This window comes from Protopterus annectens, chromosome 12.part0 (assembly GCF_019279795.1).
Source record: "Protopterus annectens isolate FY-2018-M chromosome 12.part0, PAN1.0, whole genome shotgun sequence".
NCBI classification, from domain to species: Eukaryota; Metazoa; Chordata; order Ceratodontiformes; family Protopteridae; genus Protopterus; species Protopterus annectens.
In genome coordinates, this window is record NC_056746.1 from 267,360,446 (window position 1) to 267,379,821 (window position 19,376).

The 19,376-nt window shown below is 40.8% G+C and overlaps 1 protein-coding gene across 1 annotated transcript in view; it reads left to right on the top strand.

Annotated features, from left to right (window-relative positions):
- CLUAP1 (clusterin associated protein 1) overlaps nt 1-19,376 on the top strand; it is a 960,319-nt gene that overhangs the window by 143,545 nt on the left and 797,398 nt on the right. Inside the window, exon 2 of the mRNA XM_044089326.1 lies at nt 17,492-17,603. Within this exon, the coding sequence (XP_043945261.1) occupies nt 17,492-17,603 (112 nt within the window). The remainder of the gene's footprint in view (nt 1-17,491; nt 17,604-19,376) is intronic.

Here is a 19,376-nt window from a genome sequence, read left to right on the forward strand (position 1 = left end):
CTCACAGACCAGCCAGAACTGAGTCGGTAACCTCTTCGCGGTCGACTCTGAGTCTATCAGAGCTTGACATGGACAGGATGATGCGGAGATTCATTTGGACCCAAATACAAATGGGAGTCTTGCCAGGCCCCTCTCTGGGGACCTCTATGCCCTTCTTCCATCAAATCTCTCCTTCCCCAATCCGACCTGCGGTTTCGGGGTTTATGGATCCGAGGATCCTCAGAGCTGGGAGTTTGGCGCCGATGGCCCTCCAACCTCGATCGGATCAGACTTGTTTGGATCTGAGCAACTCTTGGGGCCGAGAACAGGGAGCCAGATCCGAGGGAACGGAGGTGTCTTCAGCTCCGACTTTGTTGGATCCGAGCCGTTCCTTCAGAACCCAGGGTACCTTGGCCTCAGCCCCAATCCTCACAGTGGAGAGCTTCTTCCTTGTTGGTTGCTAAGGAGGTGCACTCTTCTTCGGCCTTTGACATGGTGGAGAGGGTTTTCTCCCAAGGATTGAGACTCCAGCCCATTGCCTTGGACTCCGCCCAGGCTGCCATGGATTTGGTCACGACTCCCATCAGCTTGTCCCAGGGACAGCCCATGCTAGAGGCCCCCCGAGTGGATCCCGTCATGGAACCCCCCGTGACTTAAAAGCCCTCTTCAGAAAGTCCCACTGAGGAGGCTCCCCATAAGCATCATGTAAGAGGAGGCACATGGACTCCACTTGAGTCCCTCACAGAAGATACTGATTTGGATGAAAGTGAGGGTTCCCCCAGGTCACTTCCCAAGGATGTCTCCTTTGGAGACCTCATGGAAATCCTCCACCAGAGGGGAGGTTGGTCAGCCCCAAAACCCTGTATGGACGAGTCAGTATTCCTAGAGGCTTTTGACATGGGCCCATCTACATCCTGGGTGTCCCCTCCTGCAGATCCATTAGTGGATCTCATTACCATGTGGGCATGGAAGGAGCCTGACACCAAAGAGCCAATACCCAAATGCCCGGACAGGATCCTTTCTCCTCCCACAGACAGACAGGCCTGGTACAAGGGATCCCCAGTGGATGCTATGGTGGTTGCAGCTGCCACCAAGCGAGAACTAGCTTAGGAAAGTTCTTTGGTCCACCCTCTGGACAAGGAGTCTGTGGTGGTGGATCGGTTTGGGAAGGAGTCTTTTCTTCAGCGACATTTTCCATACGAGTGCTGAATTATTTGGCACACATCATTCGACTCCAGCAAGACCTCATCACGGAATTCGCTATGTCGCCCCCAGTATCTTTGTCGCCAGAGGTCAAGTGACTGTTCTCATTGAAAATGTCGACTCTGAAATCTGTTTCGAACACGTCCATGCGTCTTCTTTCCCATGCCATGGAAGGAGTGGCTAGGGCGGCTGGGACCGGCGTAGCTATGAGGTGGCATGCTTGGCTCAGACTCTGTCAATTCGCGGACCCCTTCAAGGCATCATTCACAAATGCTCCCTTTGACGGTTCCTCCCTTTTCGGGAAGACAGTTTGTGACACCCTGGTCCTGAGTAAGAAGGATGGGAAGACTCTGTCTGCCGTCGGAGTCTACTTCTCTAGCCCTCAAAGATCCTTTTCTAGGAATCAGAGAGGGCAAAAGAAGATGTGGTTCCGAAAATCTCAGTTTTCTCGGGACACTCAGGACAACTCATCCCCTAGAGGCAGAGGGGGACAAGATAGACACTGCCCCAGAGGCAGAAGGGGCTCGAGGAACTTTGGGTCTAGGGAGACCTTCTCAGACAGACCTGTGCAGCAACCCTGAGGAGTTGCCCGACTGTCCTACTCTGGAGATAGTTGGGGAAAGATTGTCATTGTACCTAATGGCTTGGAATTCCATTACGATGGACCATTGGGTGCTCCAAATTATATCCAGATGATACTCCATCCCATTCTTTGCCCCACACGTCCAACCAAAGCACCTCCTGGATGTTTCACTCGCTCAAAGGGAGGCAGCAACACACGTAATTTCAAAGCTGCTTCACATTCGGGCCATTGAACCGGTCCCCCCAGATCAGTCCAGATTAGGCGTTTACTCCAGGCTCTTTTTAGTGCTAAAAAGACAGGGGACCTCAGGCCCATATTGGACCTGTCAACCCAGAACCTGTCTGCAGCCAAAAAGAAATTCTGGATGGTCACCTTGCAGTCCATTCTACCTTACCTCTGAGAATGCGACTGGATGTGCTCCCAGCTCGGGGGGGGGGGGGGCGCTTTCTGGGGAGGACGGTCCAAGACACTTGGTCCCAGACTGAGAACAGATTGCATATCAGTGTTCTGGAGATGAGGGCAGTGCTTTTAGTGTTCCAAGCCTTCCATGCTGTTCTTCCCCCAGGGACGATTGCAGTTCAGTCAGACAACATGTCTGTTGTATGGTACATCAACAAACAAGGAGGAACCAGATCTTACCTTCTCTGCCACAAGGCCATGAGAGGGTGGGAGTGGGCGATCTCCAGCAGTACGTTTCTGATTGCAACGCACATCCCGGGATGCTCCCAACATTTTAGCGGACAGACTGAGTCAGGCTATTCTAATGCCATACGAGTGGTCTCTGAAACAGTCAGTAGCGGAGGAGATCTTGCTTGCGTGGAGTCACCCTTGCTGCGATCTCTTCACGTCTCCTTCCAATGCAAAGTGTAGCGAGTTCTTAGTTCTGATCCCCTCACCAGGGGACTCCCCCAAAGACGCACTTGTCCATGCTTGGCCTCCTGGGTTACTGTATGCCTATCTCCCGTTACCTCTCATTCCGAAGTTTCTTCAGAAAGCTTGCCGACTGGGGTACAAAGTGATCCTCATTGCCCCGTTCTGGCCTCGTCAAGTGTGGTTCCCCTTCCTCTGGTCTCATGCTCTAATTACTCCATGGATTCTAGATCCCTGCCCGGATCTCATCTCTCATCCCTCGGCCATCAGTCTGCCCAATCTGGGCAGCCTGAAGCTGACGGCTTGCTTGCTCCAGTTCCTTTGATCGCTAGGACTCCAGGTCTGTCATCTTCGGTAAAGAATATTTTGGTGGCATCCCACAAAGCTTCCAGTAGGAAGGTTTATCGCGGCAAATGGAAACACTTCCCTATTTGGGCTTCTCAGAGAAACCTAGATCCATTAACAGCCCCGGTTCCTGCAGTGTTGGAGTTTTTGTACTATATTTTCCAGCAAGGGGCTAGTTCCTCTACGGTGAAAGTACAACTGGCAGCCATATCTAATTTTCATGTCGGCGAAAATCTGAATGCTCTGGCCTCTTTGAGATTGTGCAAGGCTTTTCTCAAAGGTACCTTTCTTTTGCGTCCCCCGGTTAAGGATTCCGTCCCTCCTTGGGACCTTACCCTAGTTCTACAGGCATTGGTGGCACCCCCATTCAAACCAGCAGTGTCAGTAGATTTGAAATTCCTGTCCTGGAAGACAGCTTTTCTAGTGGCCATTACCTCGGCCAGAAGGGTTTCTGAGATCCAAGCTTTGTCTGCCTTCCTTCTCTTACTTGATCTTTCATAAAGACAGGGTTTCACTCCGCACGAACCCTTCTTTCTTACCAAAAGTTGCTTCTGAATCAAATATTAACCAGATGATTAATCTGCCTGTGTTCTTTCCAAATTTCCAGAACAAGGGTGAATATAAGCTGCATTTGCTAGATGTTCATAGACAGCTACATTTCTATTTACACAGGACTAAACAATTCCATACGTCTGACCAATTGTCTGTGTCCTTTTCCAGACCCTTTTTGGGCAAGGCCATTTCCAAGGTCTCCTTGGCTAGATGGATTACACAATGTATACTGCAAGTCTGTAGGGATAAAGGTCTGTCCCCACCTGGTCCTATTAAAGCTTATTCTACCAGATCTATGGCAACTTCTGCTGCCTTTTGGTTTAGGGTTTCTGTGGATGATATCTCTGCAGCAGCGACCTGGGCAAGGTCACATACATTTATTTTTCATTATAAGTTGGATTTGATCTCTAGAGGGAGAGCATCCTTTGGCTCTGCGGTGTTCAGAAATATCCTTCCATGAGGGCCTCCCTGGAGTTTTGGTAGCTGGGGACTCTGTCCCACAGGTTGCAGATAAATGAAGTTAACTACTTCAGATAAAGAAGTTATGCACTCACCATAACATTCCATCTGAATAGTTATACTTAATTTTCTGCAACCGTCCCGCCCTCCTTCCCCCGAACCTGTGCTAAGTTAGTGTTGTTATTTAGTTGCTAATAGTTTGTATAGTGGCAAACTCGAGGGATGGTAGGAGATGTGAGGGATTATGGGTAAGGGGAGGGGCTTGGAGCTTGGAGCAGATGCTTGAAAAATTTTGCTGACTCTGATCCGATATGGATCCGAATAACCACAGGTTGCAGAAAATGAAGTATAACTACTCAGATAGAACGTTATGGTGAGTACATAACTTCTTTTTTTGTAAAACAGAATTGGAAACAGTCACACATCTTGTTGCTGGTTGTGATATACTAATAGCAGAAGACTGTATACTGAAAGGCATAATAATGTGGCAAGGCTGTTGCATTGGGGATTGTGCAAACATTGTAATATTGAGGTAGCTGAAAAGCATTGGAGCATGAGCCACAAAGCATCATAGAAAATTATGATTTATATCACATGGGCTCATCCATTATCAACAGTTCAAAAAATAGATGCAAGAAAACCAGATGCAATAGTCCATGAAAAGAAGATAAAAGCAGCATTGATCATTGAAATTGCTACACCCAGTAACTATAGTGGGTTACATATAGAGAGACATAATGTCATAAAATACCAGGATTTGCAGGCAGAAATTAGGGCAAATTGAAGAAGGATACCCGGACCGTTCTAGTAGTAGTAAGAGCAGCAGGTCTTATAAAAAATAATTTATAATCATATGTAGATATTACCGATACATGTAACTCCATACGAATTGCAGGAGTCCTTACTGGGCACATTGCAGGTGCTGCGACAAGCACTTCTGGCTAACATCAGAGATTGAAACTATACTAATTTCATGAACTTTAATTGTACTTTGACATAGGAATGGGGTCCATTCCTGTCATGGTATTAGAAACCCAAACACCTGGAGAGAAAAAAAAAAAGGTATCAAAGAAACAGCCCCAAAATGCATCATTACAGCCTGGTTAAAAAAAAAAAGTACTACTATTTGTGAAGATGCTTCAGAGCTAAGAGTAACTGAAGACCCTTCCCATGGATGATACTGTCTGAGTTCAATAAAATCTTCCTAGGTGTTCTAAATACACTAGCAACTGCCCAGACTAAAGACAGTCTAAGCCAATCCTGCCTTTTGGCTATTCTCATCAACTAAATAACACATGAAACAAGCAAAGCATGGAAGGTCTGGACAAAAAATAAAACTGCTTCCAATTTACTAGCATATAGACAATTAAGAAACCTAACAAACCAAGTTAGCACCAAAGATAAAGCTCCTTACTTAACCATTCAAAACATGCACACTATTAATCATGCACACTAGTAATGTCTTTCGGCTTTTCCCAGTTAGGGGTCGCCACAGCGGAACTCTGGTCTGCTAATGATTGGCAGTGGAATTTTACGGTGCCGAGTTGCCAGCCCGACACCCAACCTTCAAAGAAGGCACACCCATTCACGCACACACCTACCTGCATGTCTTTAAACGTCTCTCAACCATGGGGAGGACATGCAGACTCCACACAGAAGGAGCTCCAACCGAGAATCGAACGGGAGAACCTCTTGCTGTGAGGCGACAACACTAACCGCTGCACCACCGTGGCCACTAATAATCATGTACACTGATAATCCAAAACTGTCCTGGGCAGCTATTAAATTCAGGACAAGTGAAACAGTCAACACCAAAGACACAGAAAAAAAGTGATACTATAGCCAACCAATTCAATACCTGGTTTGTACAGACTACAGTCGTTAACCAGTCAGATGACTAATCAAACTGTTAATGTCCCTACTCAATCAGATAACCTCCTTCGATGTTTTTCTTTCCAACCAGTTCCCACAGATACCATCAAAAAAAACCTAAAAAAAATAAAGCCTACTATAACTGCCCTAACAGTCTGCCTAGCAAATATTTTAAAATAATCAGCAGATGCTTTTGCATATCCAGTTTCAGATTGGGTAAATGGAGCCATATCTGAAAATTAAGTCCCTTCACTGTGGAAAAATCATTATTTATTCCATTGCACAAGGGTATAATTGATACAGATCTTTTAAACTGTAGGACAATTGCCATCTTATCACCCCTATCAAAAATATTAGAAAAATGTTCTTATATGCAACTTCTCAAATTATCTAATAGATAAGCTTCTGTCTTCAGCCCTACATGGCTTCTGTCCTCATTATAACACAACTGCTTTGCTGAATTTTGTTAATGCTGTCAATACGTATAGAAATGCCAGAAGTCTCATCTCCACAATCTTCCTAGGCTTGTCAAAAGCTTTTGATATGGTCTCCCACCAGAAACTTTTACTTATATTCTCATCCTTAGAGCTCATAAACTCTTAACCATTGTGATTCCATAGCTACCTGTCAAGCAGAGGACAACCAATGAAATGTAAAAATGATTTCTCCACCTCTTGCTTGTAACCGTTGGTGTCCCACAAGGATCTTTACTAGGCCCAATACTTTTCAGCATATTCTTCAATGACCTGTAAACTGCTACAAAAATGGTACCCTAATTCAATATGCTGATGACTCAACCCTAATCTGCTGTGCCAAATTTCTCTGTAAACTCCCAAGATCTTACAGAACAATCCTGCTTATCTATTGTAAATGGCTAAATAAACTCACAGCTACTACTAAACCCTAAAAAAAAAGAAAATTACTTTTCTTTACCCCCTAAAACACATTTCTGCCAAAACACTGTTCACTACCATCTTTGCCAAAAACACCATGATAGAACAAGTAAACCACACAAAGTTACTTTGAAACATCATAGATGACCAGTTGAAATTTGACTACAGTGTGTCATAGCCAGAAAACATAGTCTCTTCTTTCTTAGTGGCATATCTCCTGTATGCTGCTCCAATCCTCACTAACATTCAAGTCTCACAACTGTCATAAGTTGAGCAATGCTGCAATAAAATAGCTAAATTTGCAGTAAACTATAACAATACAACACACCACTGCCAGTTAGAACTACCACATCACCTAACACTTTCTCAGCTAACTACAATACACAGACCTATCTATAAGCCATAACTTTGCCCAGTCATTAACAATGTAATAAAACGCTACTACCCCGATTATAATTGGATACTCTAGAGAAAAATTACTAATCCCTGTCACTAAAGCATCTAATACTGCAGGTGACTGTTTAGTGTAGCTAAACCATAGAACCACATCCCACTACTACTGAAATTCATCCAGAATGCAAACTCATTTAAAGTACAACTTAAACTTAAACTTCACCTATCATGTCAATGGATCTGCGTCTGTGTATTTCCAAGATAAATGTGACTGTTACCTTCAGCTTGCCATATCACCAAACCATTTTTCTTCATTCGGAAGCCAGTGATGCACAACTAGTCTTTGTTTTACTTGCATCTTCCAGCCATTTACATAGTATTGTGAGACTGCTCATCCCCACCTCTATATTTCTAATATAATATTATGATAGCCATGTATGTATAATTATCTATAAATCTGCTTCACACTTGCCAATTTATTATGGAGAATCATATTGCTATCCAAAAAAACTATCACAAGAAGATAGAAAACCCAGGAAATTCATAAACTCATAACCCTAATTTATAATTTGAGAGAGGATAAGGAACAGCTAACCCAGGACAATGGGAAGACATTTTGTTAATCTATGGCTCCCATGGTTACAGTATTGCTATAAGCTAGGATGACAGAGTTTAAAAACAGAAATGGAAATTGTAGGGAGAGCTGTCAGGAGTACTTATTTTAATGCTGTACATGCTGTAGCACAGTAGTGTAATCTAAAATAACTTTTCGGCCTAGATGAGTTGGAAAATGTCCAGTTCGAAGATATTTTCAAGTTGTATTGAAATTGTTTTCAGTGTTAATAAGGGCTGATGCTCTATATAAATGTACATTATGCAATCTTCCCCTTCCAATCTGTCATTATTCCTGTCCTTTATTTTTTAACTTTACCTTTTCCCCTTTGTTCTTTACAAGACCTGTCTAACGGTGTCACTGTCTTGATCTACTTCACCCATTTGTTGCATTAGAGGGCAAGAGCTAGTCATCCCCTGACAGGTGACAGTCTTAGGATCCATTCTTCCCTGCATGTGGTGCATTATTAGCCTATTTGTCCCCTTCCCCCATGGTCAGATTGGGATGATTTAGTGTAGGCCAACTTACTATTCTACTACACTATATTGTATACTATTACTATATTGTAACTACCTTTAATATTTTAACTGAACAGATAAAGAGGTACAACAATATTGGCCCATGTTGATGGGGGACAAAGACTTGATACAAAAATATGTTGACATTTCTTATAAGAAAGCTAGGAATTTGGCCGACATGGTTGTGCATAATTGCTTTATACCACCAGATGTCAGTATGGGTATAAGTATTGTCAGTAGTAGAGGGACATTGCCATGCAGCAAATGTTCTATCTGCAGATACTGAGCTTTTTTCCAAAAATTAATGAAACCAAGTTCTTTGTGAATGGTAATTATACATGTAACACAGAAGGTGTAATTTATGCCTTGAAATGTACTTGCAATTTATTTTACATTGTTGAGACGGGTAGACGCTTTAAAATCTGCTTCCAAGAACATATCAGAGACAAAAAATAAAAAACTGCAAAGTCCTTTGGGAAGTCACTTTGCACTTTTTCATCATGCTAAATCTGAAGATTTAAAGGGATGTATTTTAGAAAAAGTTGAGAGATGTTTGGGGGAGTGTACAAATATAAAATAAACTGTTAAAAAGAAATGCTTTTTATTCTGAAATATAACACTTTGGAGCCATTTGGGATCAATAAAGAATGTAATTGGAAAACTGTTATGTAATTAAGGTTATTGAATAATTGTATAATTGTTTGATTGAAGAAGTTTTAATTGTATTTAAGGTGTAGTGAAAATTTAGATTTTTACTCTTTGAAGACTTTTGAGCCAAAGCGCTAAGTTCTTAATAAATTTGTACTACTTTTTATTGGGTTTGTGACCAAGATATTGTTTTTTTGCAACTTACTATTCTACCCTGCACCCTTGCTGCATTCCCCCCTCCCTTATGACAGCTCACCTGAGCTACACTTCTTTACTACTGACCATAAGTAGTGTGCCAGTGCACATACTCTTGGCTTGTACACATGCTCACATGTGTCACATGCTTTCAGGTTCATGCTGCACAGATCAAAGAATTAGTGCTTCCAGAAGGCGTCATCCAGATGGTGAACCAGTGCTGCCTGGAAGGGTGAGTCAGCAGTGGACATTCACTCCCCTCTTCCCTTGCCAGCTACTTACAGGTACCTGAGCTGCTAGTTGAACTCAAGTTGTCTGCATTTTACTTGGGACTTTGTCCTTCTATGTCACAGAGTTGGCTTGACTTTCTTTTCAGGAGTATCTCATTCTTGATCCATCACCTTTTCGTGCCTTCATTCATTCATTTATTTTGGGCTTGCCTATTTTGGTCTGTCAGTTCAAGTCACAACCTCTTGTTTTTCCTTCTTCCCAGACAATAATTTGCTCCATGCCTGCTAACCTGCTGTCCACACTGCCTCAGCACACCTCCTCTCTTTATTGTCTATTACTTAGTCTGTTCTTTACAGGTTTATCTTTTTTATTTGACTTTCTCACTCTCTGATCTGTATTACCTTGAACAATTAATGTTTAGTAGCTTAACTGTTATTTCCTTGCACATTTTTTCAACTTTTACTCTTCTGTTTTGTTCCTCCAACGTTCCCTTTGTACAAGCAATGTTCCTTTTTCTCCTCAGTGATTTCCAAAACTTAAATAAGCTCTCTTCTTGTACTCCTCTTCTCTTTCTTTATCTTAGCCCTCTTCCACTCCTCTTAGACTGCACAGTAATGGTGGATATTCCACCCCACCCCACCTCCATAGTTCATTGCTCTCACTCTGTCTGTCCTTTTTCTTTTTGCCCTCACTTAAATTTCCTTTTTTAAGCTCAGTTGTTGCCATCTAATTGCTGACTCTGATTCATCTCATTAGCCCTTCCCCTAACTCCCTTGACTGTAACCTTCATCAACTATCTTTCTGTTCCTTTATACTTGTACTGGTGGCATAGATAGATAAAGTCCTGACTACAGCCCAGATAACCAAAGTTCGACTAGCAGATCCTGATCTTGACAGTGCAGGCAGGGAGAATGGATATGCCTTCCTGGGGGGATGAAGTTTGCTGGGTGGAGCTCACTCAGCCCTGATGGAAGCTAGAGTTCAGGCAAAGAAGGTCGCTGGGATGGTTGTGCAGGAGGGCTGAGAAGGTGGATTGCTCTAACAGCCTAGAGTGGGCTTTTACCCTCTCAGTATTCCTCATCACCTGGTCAGGTAATGTTAGCATGATGAGAGGGGTTATGGTAAGCAAAAAGCTGCAAGCATTGTTGCAGTATGATGCCTACCACTTGTCCCATCCCATCCTGGAGTGCCTTGTTGTGCATTCCCCATTCCCTGTAGCCTGCTGTGGAGTTGCGACCTTCATGTCAAAGGTTGAAAATGCATGCACATCATGTAGAGCAGACTACCTGCTCATCATACGGTCTGATTGGGGTATAACACAGGGCAAGATTTGTGTCTGCAGTGCAGCACCAGTGTGTTGTTTTAAGAATGGAGAACAGCTTACAAATGGTGTGTGTGTGTGTGTGTGTGTGTGTGTGTGTGTGTGTGTGTGTGTGTGTGTGTGTGTGTGTGTGTGTGTGTGTGTGTGTGTGTGTGTGTGTGTTTTGCCCCAGGTAGGGGGCACTGTGTAGTTAAGCAACCTGCTGATGGTCAAACCCAGTACCTTAGCTATGGGAGATAAGATCTTAGTCCCCTCACATTAATTTCCACACCTCATTCAACTTTTCTTTTTTGTTTTATTTTGGTAGAGTACTGGGAATTGCCATCTGTCAATGGTCAGATATACTTTCATAATTTTGTGGTTCATAAAATATATGATGAAAAACCTGTTTTTCCTGTTAACATTTTAAGTGATTTAAAGTAATATGCTCTTATTTGTTTCCACTTTTGCAGAATATCTCAGATGTTGCCTCATATTTATGCCCTGCCTTGTCCTTGAGTAAGGCACTTGAGTAGGCAGTGCTTTGGGGCAACTGGAAATTTGGGCTAGGTTCCTCAGTGGTTCCCCGGACAACAAATCTAGTAACTACCCATGAATCAGAATAGTTAAGGTGTGAAGGAGGTAAATTGATTGTAGTGAACAGGAGCATCATTGTATGAACCATGTTCTTTGGATGTTATTTTTGGTTTCCTTGTTCTGTTGAATGTTGACTGTATGTTTATTATTTAGCTGTGAATAAATTTGATAGCATAATGTCTATAAGTTTAATGTCAGTATTTTAACTAAGAATACATTTTTATTTAGCTTTTTTTTTTCAAGCATACAGGTGTGGAATGCAGTGTTTTTGTTTAGGATAGTTTTTCTAACACTTAGTGCAGATGAATGTGGCTATGGACAGTTTGTGCTTCATATTGTGCATGGTTTGATTCCTTCAGCCTTCATTTATCTTTATGTAACTTTGCTAAGTTACTTTATTGCACAATATTCTCTTGGGCTTTTCCTGAAAGGGGACACTTGTGTCCAGTGGGCTGTTAGCAAATGCATGATACATGTGCCTTTTGAATTCCTGCAACCTTCACATAGATGCTAATTAGAACTTCACTGTATGCTATTTGAATATAAATCTCAGCACAGCCTGCAGTTTAATGGATTGTCAGATGCATTTTCACTAAATGTGAGTTTCAAAGGAAGAATGTTTGTTTCTCATGCTAAGTCTGTTTTCAGTTTGAGAGTGTTTTGTATAGAAAATGGCTGTCTGTGTTTTTTCTGTTTAACTTGAAATAAAAGTTTTAAATAAAATCCAAATCTCTGTGATAATTCTATGAATAAGTAAAAAACTAATATATATATTGATGGGTTTGAATAATGTTTATGGTAATTGGGGAGAGACAGACAAGTAGTGGGATATTGCTGTCAGGAGCATGATTCATTGGTTTACCTTCATATTGTCGTAACGGACAATATCGATCGTGCATTTGGGCAAACCAAATGTGAGAAATTCAAACTTCCACATTCTCAGAAGTTCGAAGGTCAGCAAATCGAACAGCTGATTTGCTGACTTTTGAACTAAAATGTTGGACACATCGTAATGCAGGGGTGCAACCACCCCTGCACCCCCATGTGAGGGGGTCCGCCCCCCCACACACCCCCTACTTTAATATACCAACTCCGAGATCGCACTGCAGTGGGGAATGGGATCATTTCCTGATCCCTGCTATAGTGCAATCTGCACCCACAATGTTGAATCTGCAGTGAGCGAATGCCAATGTGCATTCGCCCATTGCACATTCGGACAATTTTTTGTTGAGGTTTTGCAACTTTTCAAACCTCCTTTCCCACAAAGTGGAGTCACACAAGTGCATAACGCACTTATGAAGGTAAACCTGATTTATTACCCTGCATAAGGCTCTATTTGCCCCCAACCTGGCTTTGTTGACTATGGAGGTGTATAATGCAATAAAGTCAAACCTGTACTGAGTGACATCAGATGGGATAGCTGTTCTTTATAACGGAGAAGACACAGGATTTAGCCCGCCCGAAAAAAAAATATTATATTGTGTCAATAATATTTCTGTATGACTTGTGGGTTGTTCAACATAAATTACTGCTGCATCATTTATATGGTCTTTCATTGTTTAGCTTTATTCATTGAACTAAATAATTAATTTATTAATAGATATGGATTGTGTAGTGTTGTTTAAACATGCAGCATTTTAGTAGTATACTTTTTGAAATGCTTTCTTACAGCTTCCATCAGCTGCAAAGGGACTGCCATTTGTCAGGTCATATAGTCTGCATTATTTGGGGTGGTAATCAAACTATATGATCTTCAGCATCCAGTGTGTAGTTATTGTTACATATTACTATGATGCAGTCTTCTCTACAAGACCGGATTGTGAAGGATTTCAGCATTTAGTTAAAATCTGTTATTGTGTCATTTAGCATGTAGGACTAAAGCACCAACATGTTAAAGAGCTACTTTCTCTGTCAAGGGCGCAGGGTATGAATCTTTGCACCATCATTTACCTATTGTTTGTCTGTCATTCCTTATTGCACAGCTGATCTAGTTCAGGAAATGTTATGACAATATCACCAACACACCAACTTAATGTAACTTATTCTTCAAGTCAGTACTGCATTCGTAGGTAAAGCACTGAAATGCAAAGTTGTTTGCCAGCAATAATTTGTGCATTAGTAATAGCTCGTTTTTAATCTGGAATTATTCAGATAACCTTTATGTTTGCAGAGATTGTGCATATTGATTTAACATATGTTACTGGGTCGAAAATATTTCTTATGCTGTCATAAATGCTCTTTTGTTTAAACTGTGCTACACTTGTCTGGATTATATGGTATGATGTTGGTGGTCTTTATACAATTTCATATAGTTCATCTAAAATTATTAGTGAAGTAACTGTAATTTATTTCTTCATAACAACAAGGGGTGTACATAGTCAACAAAGTGGCTATAACTACTGGTAAAGGTGGGGGGCGCTCTCTGGGTGAAAAGTACCTTATGCTCTTACCATCTGGTCATTTTTTCATGGTCTTTAATCTGGTTTTGCATGACTAGTGTGCGTGTGAAACAAATTTGAAATGTGACTTTGGTCATTATTCTTGTTAATTTTTTGACAAAGACATCTGAGAATGATGCAAATGACAATATAGCTATAATTGAAGAGTGAACTCACCTGTTTTGTAACAAAGTCTGAAGAAGCGATCAGTGTGAGATCGCGAAAACGCTTACTTTTTACCTAGTTTCATTAAATTTGGAGTTCTATTTTCATTCCTTAGCTGTGGTCATTTTGTTTCTGTTCTGCTATTAGACAATATAGCTATAATTGTTGGGTTTGGGGAGATGTCTGTGGATAAAAACATGCACATAATCTGCCAATAGCCAGATGCATTCTCCATGAATATGTGCTTCAAGGGAAGTGGTGTTTACTGTTGTTTATGCTACATCTGTTTTTCAGTGTGAGACTGTTCTGTTTGGTTTAACAAATGGTCATCAGTGTTTGTGTTATAAAAGTAAAGCAGAAAACAGTATGCACACTATCAGATTTGAACAGTGATTATGGTAGCTGGGGAAAGACAGCCAAGTAATGGGACACTGGAATGGCTGGTACATTACACTGCCTAGGACCCATTTCACCATGATTAGGCTCTGCTCTTCAGTCTCCATAATCTTCATATACCCTGTAGCTCTGCTAGGTTGCTTTGTTCTTGCACATCTTGGACTTTCTCATAGTGTGTGCTTCATTTCTGTTAGTTTGCCTGCACTCTGCACACCTTGCTCTGTTTATCCATTTCTCCAAATTATGGATCCTCTCACCCTTCCTCTTTCTCCTATCTTTTTTTGTGCGCCCACATATCCTTCCATTGTGCCTTTAACACCTTGGTCTTGTCCAGTGTCACCCTGTTTTCATTCCTGACTCCTCTTCTTCCAAATTGCATTACCTCCCAGATACTGCTCCCTCTTTCTTTCTGTCTGTTATCTTCTTTTTTCCATGGGTACACTGTCCTTGTGCACTTTCCCTTCAAATATGCGTTATGGTATCACCTTTGTATTTCTTGACTGGCTGTCCTTTGTTATTTTGCTGTTAGGATTAATGCATTTCTGTTTTGATGATGCTTGTTCCCTGCTGTACTTCCACCCTTTTTAATACAACAGCTTCCTGTTTTTGTCTTTCATAAATCACCACCTGGTGTGCCTCACTGCTGCACCATCCTCTCTTCTGGAGAAGATGTGATTGACAGTGCAATCCTGTCATTTCTACCATTCCATTTCATCCTGACCACTTTCAGAGTCGTTGGCCCTGATGTCCTTAGCTTCAACCTGTATGAAATGTCTGGCTTCTTTTGCTGTTCTGATCACCATGCTGTGGTTCCTCCACAGTGTAACAAGGCCAACCAGGACACTTATCGTTGCCTCTGCTTCCTCTGGCTGTAATCGGTTGGGTTGAAAATAAATGAACATTATCTCTTTGCAGGCCCTGATTCTTCTCAAAACTCCTTCAGTTGTTGTCTCATGCATCTTTCTAGTCTCCTTCACAGAACCTCTTGAGGATCCTTATAATCATTTGACTATCTTGTCTGTTTTTGATTCTAGCTTTGTCTTTCTTTCACCTCAGGTATTTCATTTCTTTCTGCATATCTTCTATTCTTTTTACGTCAGTTTATAATTTTGTAGTTCATCAGTCTTTGTTTCCATTTCTTCAGTATATCTTATCAACTCATATATTTGATTATTCTATGTTTCTTCAATATTTTTAATGCCAAAGTATCACCATCCACACTGGATAGCATTGCTTTTGCTAATTTAATTTCCTTTTTCAGAGTTGCTTCACCAGAACTCCATTATATCTGCTTCCTACATTGTCCTCAAGGAATTTCATCAAATCCATCCTTTTTATTCAACTTTCTTTCTTGTCTTGTTGAAACGAAATTCTCCGCCAGATGTGTATTGGACTTGCATCTTGCCAGCTAATAAGATTACAGAGATATTTGTGGCTACTTCCTCAAACACTTCATGCACCTTTTTCAAGAAAGCTGAGTCCTCCACTTAGCTATTTGGTGCATAACTACAAAAGTGAAGAGTTGTCGTCATTGCATCTCACAGCTGCATTGAGTCAACCCACATGTTCATTGGTGGTAATTACCAACTGTGTGACCTTCAGTTTTGGGACCTTTTCATTGCCCCACAACTGCCAAGTGCCTTTTAATGAAGAGCTGCTCCAGAGTATGAGGGAGGCACCACCTGATTAAGAAATCTTGTTCTAAAACCCATACCTTTTGTAGAGGTGAGTCTGACTGTATAACAAGTACCTGTATGTCTTCTGACTGCACCAGTTCTTGCTATTTCCCCACCAGTAAAGTTATGCTCCTTGTCCCTAAAACCGGCTTCCATTGTTTGAGTATGCTTGCTTATGTCTATCCTGGTCATGCCTGAACTTGACCATACCCATCAAGCTTGAACCTGACTCCACCCTTCATCTTGCAAGTAATGTATCCATAAGATGGCTCCATGTAGCAATTTTTTGTTGAGCTTCGCCATGTTAAATGGGTGGCAGTGCTGGTAGACACCACCATGATAGGCCCTGGTAACCTTAATCCAGGTAAAGCCTTTTGAATTTTTCCTGAATTTTGTTGTGGGGTATCCACTTTATGTATCACTTACTGGCATTTTCTTTATCTTGTATCTGTTGACTCTGGGGTGCCCTACTGGGTGCATGAGGCTGCTGTTGACATAGCTTTGAAGACTTATTGAGGCACACAATCCCTGTCATTACAAAAGAGAATAAGAGGACAGAATTTACAAATCTGATTGACAGCTTGGTAGAGATGGTTTTAAATGGTATTTCAGAAAACGTGTGGTGATGATAAAAGGAATTTCTTGAAAAGTATCAATAGGGTCAGATGTAGTGACAGTCTTAACAAAGGCACAGGGCAGACATAAAGCACGTTTAAGGAAATGTGTGAAAAAGTAAATGCGCTGGTTAAAGTAAAAGCCACAGGTTTTTTTAAATAGCTAAGAAAATGGGCAACATTAGTGGCCATTCGGTACTTAGTTGGCAGGTGAGGGAGAACAGAAAATGAAAAAAATAATTTTTCAAACAAAAGTCTGTACTTCTCCTTTCTCTGATTGCAATAGGCAATAACTTTATCATATTTAGTTTTGTTGGTAATTTTTGGAGAACTCTGTATATTGTGTCATGTACTATGTTTTCAATCTAATAACTTTAAAATGATAGCTTAACAAATAAGCTGATTTTATTCCACTTTTATAGCCGTGTATCAGGATTGTAAAATTAGGAAGGTATAAGGCAGCTTAAAGTCAGAAGTTCTTGATTAGTTAATTGTGTGGCAGATGAAGGCTAAACATAAAAGCATCAAAACACAAGCAATGATTCAGGGCTTAAAAGGATTTATATGACTGCTTTGCAATGTCATTTCATTTTAATTTTATTATCTCTATTGACTACGTGTAAACTACCTGTAGCTTTGTGTGTACGTGTATGTTTATTGAGCATCCAATGGATTGGTATCCCATCCTGGACTGGTTATCTGCCTTACATCTGTTGCATGTGCTGGGATAGGCTTTGGGTCCCCTGTAACCTTGATAGGATAATCTTGGTATGAAAGGATGAACACACTTATTTTGATAGTGACATGCTAATTTATAGAAATGTCTTTCATCATCTAAGAGTGTTTGGAAACTTTGAGACTCTTGTCTGATATGCTTGTTTGGTTACAGCATTACATATATAGCCAAATATTGCTGTTAGTAAAATACAATTTGTCATTTCTGTCCATTAGACTTTACAGAAATGATGAGAGCTCTTGGGTACCCACGACTCATTTCTATGGAGAATTTTCGAACCCCCAACTTCCCATTGGTTGCAGAAATTTTGGTCTGGTTGGTTAAAAGGTAAGTGACTGCTTGCTTTTTACAGCTGATTGCATATAAACAAATTAAATACTATGCTAACAGTGCAGTGGCCTTGGGGATGTATTTTAATTTCCAAGCTTCCTTGGACCTGTACACAACCGTTTCATATTAGCTGAGGGGTAGTGTTCTTTTTTAGTGACCTCAGTGATTGCATTCCTGTGATCTGCATAAAGATTTTTAGGCTTAATGAAAATGGAACAGTAAAGTTGAAGCTGAACATTAAAAACTTGACTACATATTTTTTAACAGATGTCTATCTTGTGGGAGCCAATAGTTAAATGTACATGTATATTTGACTATTAAAATACAAAATCACACTTAATATTGAGCATTATGAAGTCATCCTTCATAATTTCCAGCCTCTCCCAGTCCTCAATAGAAGTTGTTAGTAGTGCTAAATTACTCGGAGTAACCATTGATGAACACTTGAAATTTAATAATCATATTCAACTAAACATAAAGAAAACTCATCAGAAGCTCGGTATGCTTTATAGAAATGCAAATTTTCTTACTCCATCTTCAAGACAAACTCTCGCCACTACCTTCCTTCTCCCTTCTCTACTGTATGGTGCTCCTCTTCTATCCAATCTCTCCACTTCTATCTCCACAAAACTTGAAAGTTGCTACTACAAAATTGCCAAATTATACTAACTCCACTCATTCTACACACCACTGCATCTGCCTCCGTAGTCTTCAATGGCTTGAACTCCCTAATCAACTCAATTTCCTCCAACTTACTACTGCACACAAACTAATCTTTAAACCCACTGCTTGCCCAGCATTATCTAATACCTTCACCATATACAATCCTCCAAGGCCCCTAAGATCTAGCCACCAAAATCTTATTTCAGTTTACAAACCCAAACGACCCCCTGGCCAACTCCTACTTTCCTATACTACAGCAAAAAAATGGAACTCACTTCCTTCCCTTCTAAGAGCCACTACAAACTATGAACACTTTAAATCTCTCACCTTTTCCAAAATTGGAAATGTAATTGTATACTTCCTACCTAGATCTCAATTTTTCCTAGTTCCATCCCACCCCCCTGGTTCCCCTTCTTCTGACTCTCTCCCTAGCTCCCCTCTCTTTTTCATTATCTCCTCCTTCCTCCCTGAATAAACCATTTATTTTCCTTCAAGTGCTATGCTTACTCTCTCCTTAAATCTTTTGACTTTTTTCTCAAGGTGGTCTCCTGGACTCAACCACAATTTGAACATTAGTTATCTGTTCTTTTTCTAGCCTCTTCTGATACCTCTCCTTTAATTTCTTTGCTTCTTATTCATTTCTCCCATGCATCCCTGCTCTTGCATTTAAACTCTATCTATAATTTCCTTTCATTTCCTACTTTACGAACATTCACAGTTGCACTAATATATCTTTTTCTTATGTATAGTGCCCAATGCACCTCATTCTTGTTTGGAAATTGTTAAAGTATTATGCTATTAGAACAGAGTGTGTTTTTGTGTGTATTAGTTTAGATCTGTTCTGCTGTGTTTTTGTGTGTAATGTTTTATTATGGAGCTTTTCTCCCCGGGCCTCCACTGAAAACGGGCTTTCGGGCCCAGTGGACTTCCCCGGTTATCAAACTGGAAATAAATAAATAAATAAATAAATTATTTGGAATTTATACAGACCACTGCATTAACAATTGACTTAATGATGGGATATGTATTAACTCTTCACTGTATGGTTTATTCATAAGTGTGGGTGTTGATTTTGCTTTCTTTTATTGTAAGTTTGTCATTTTACAA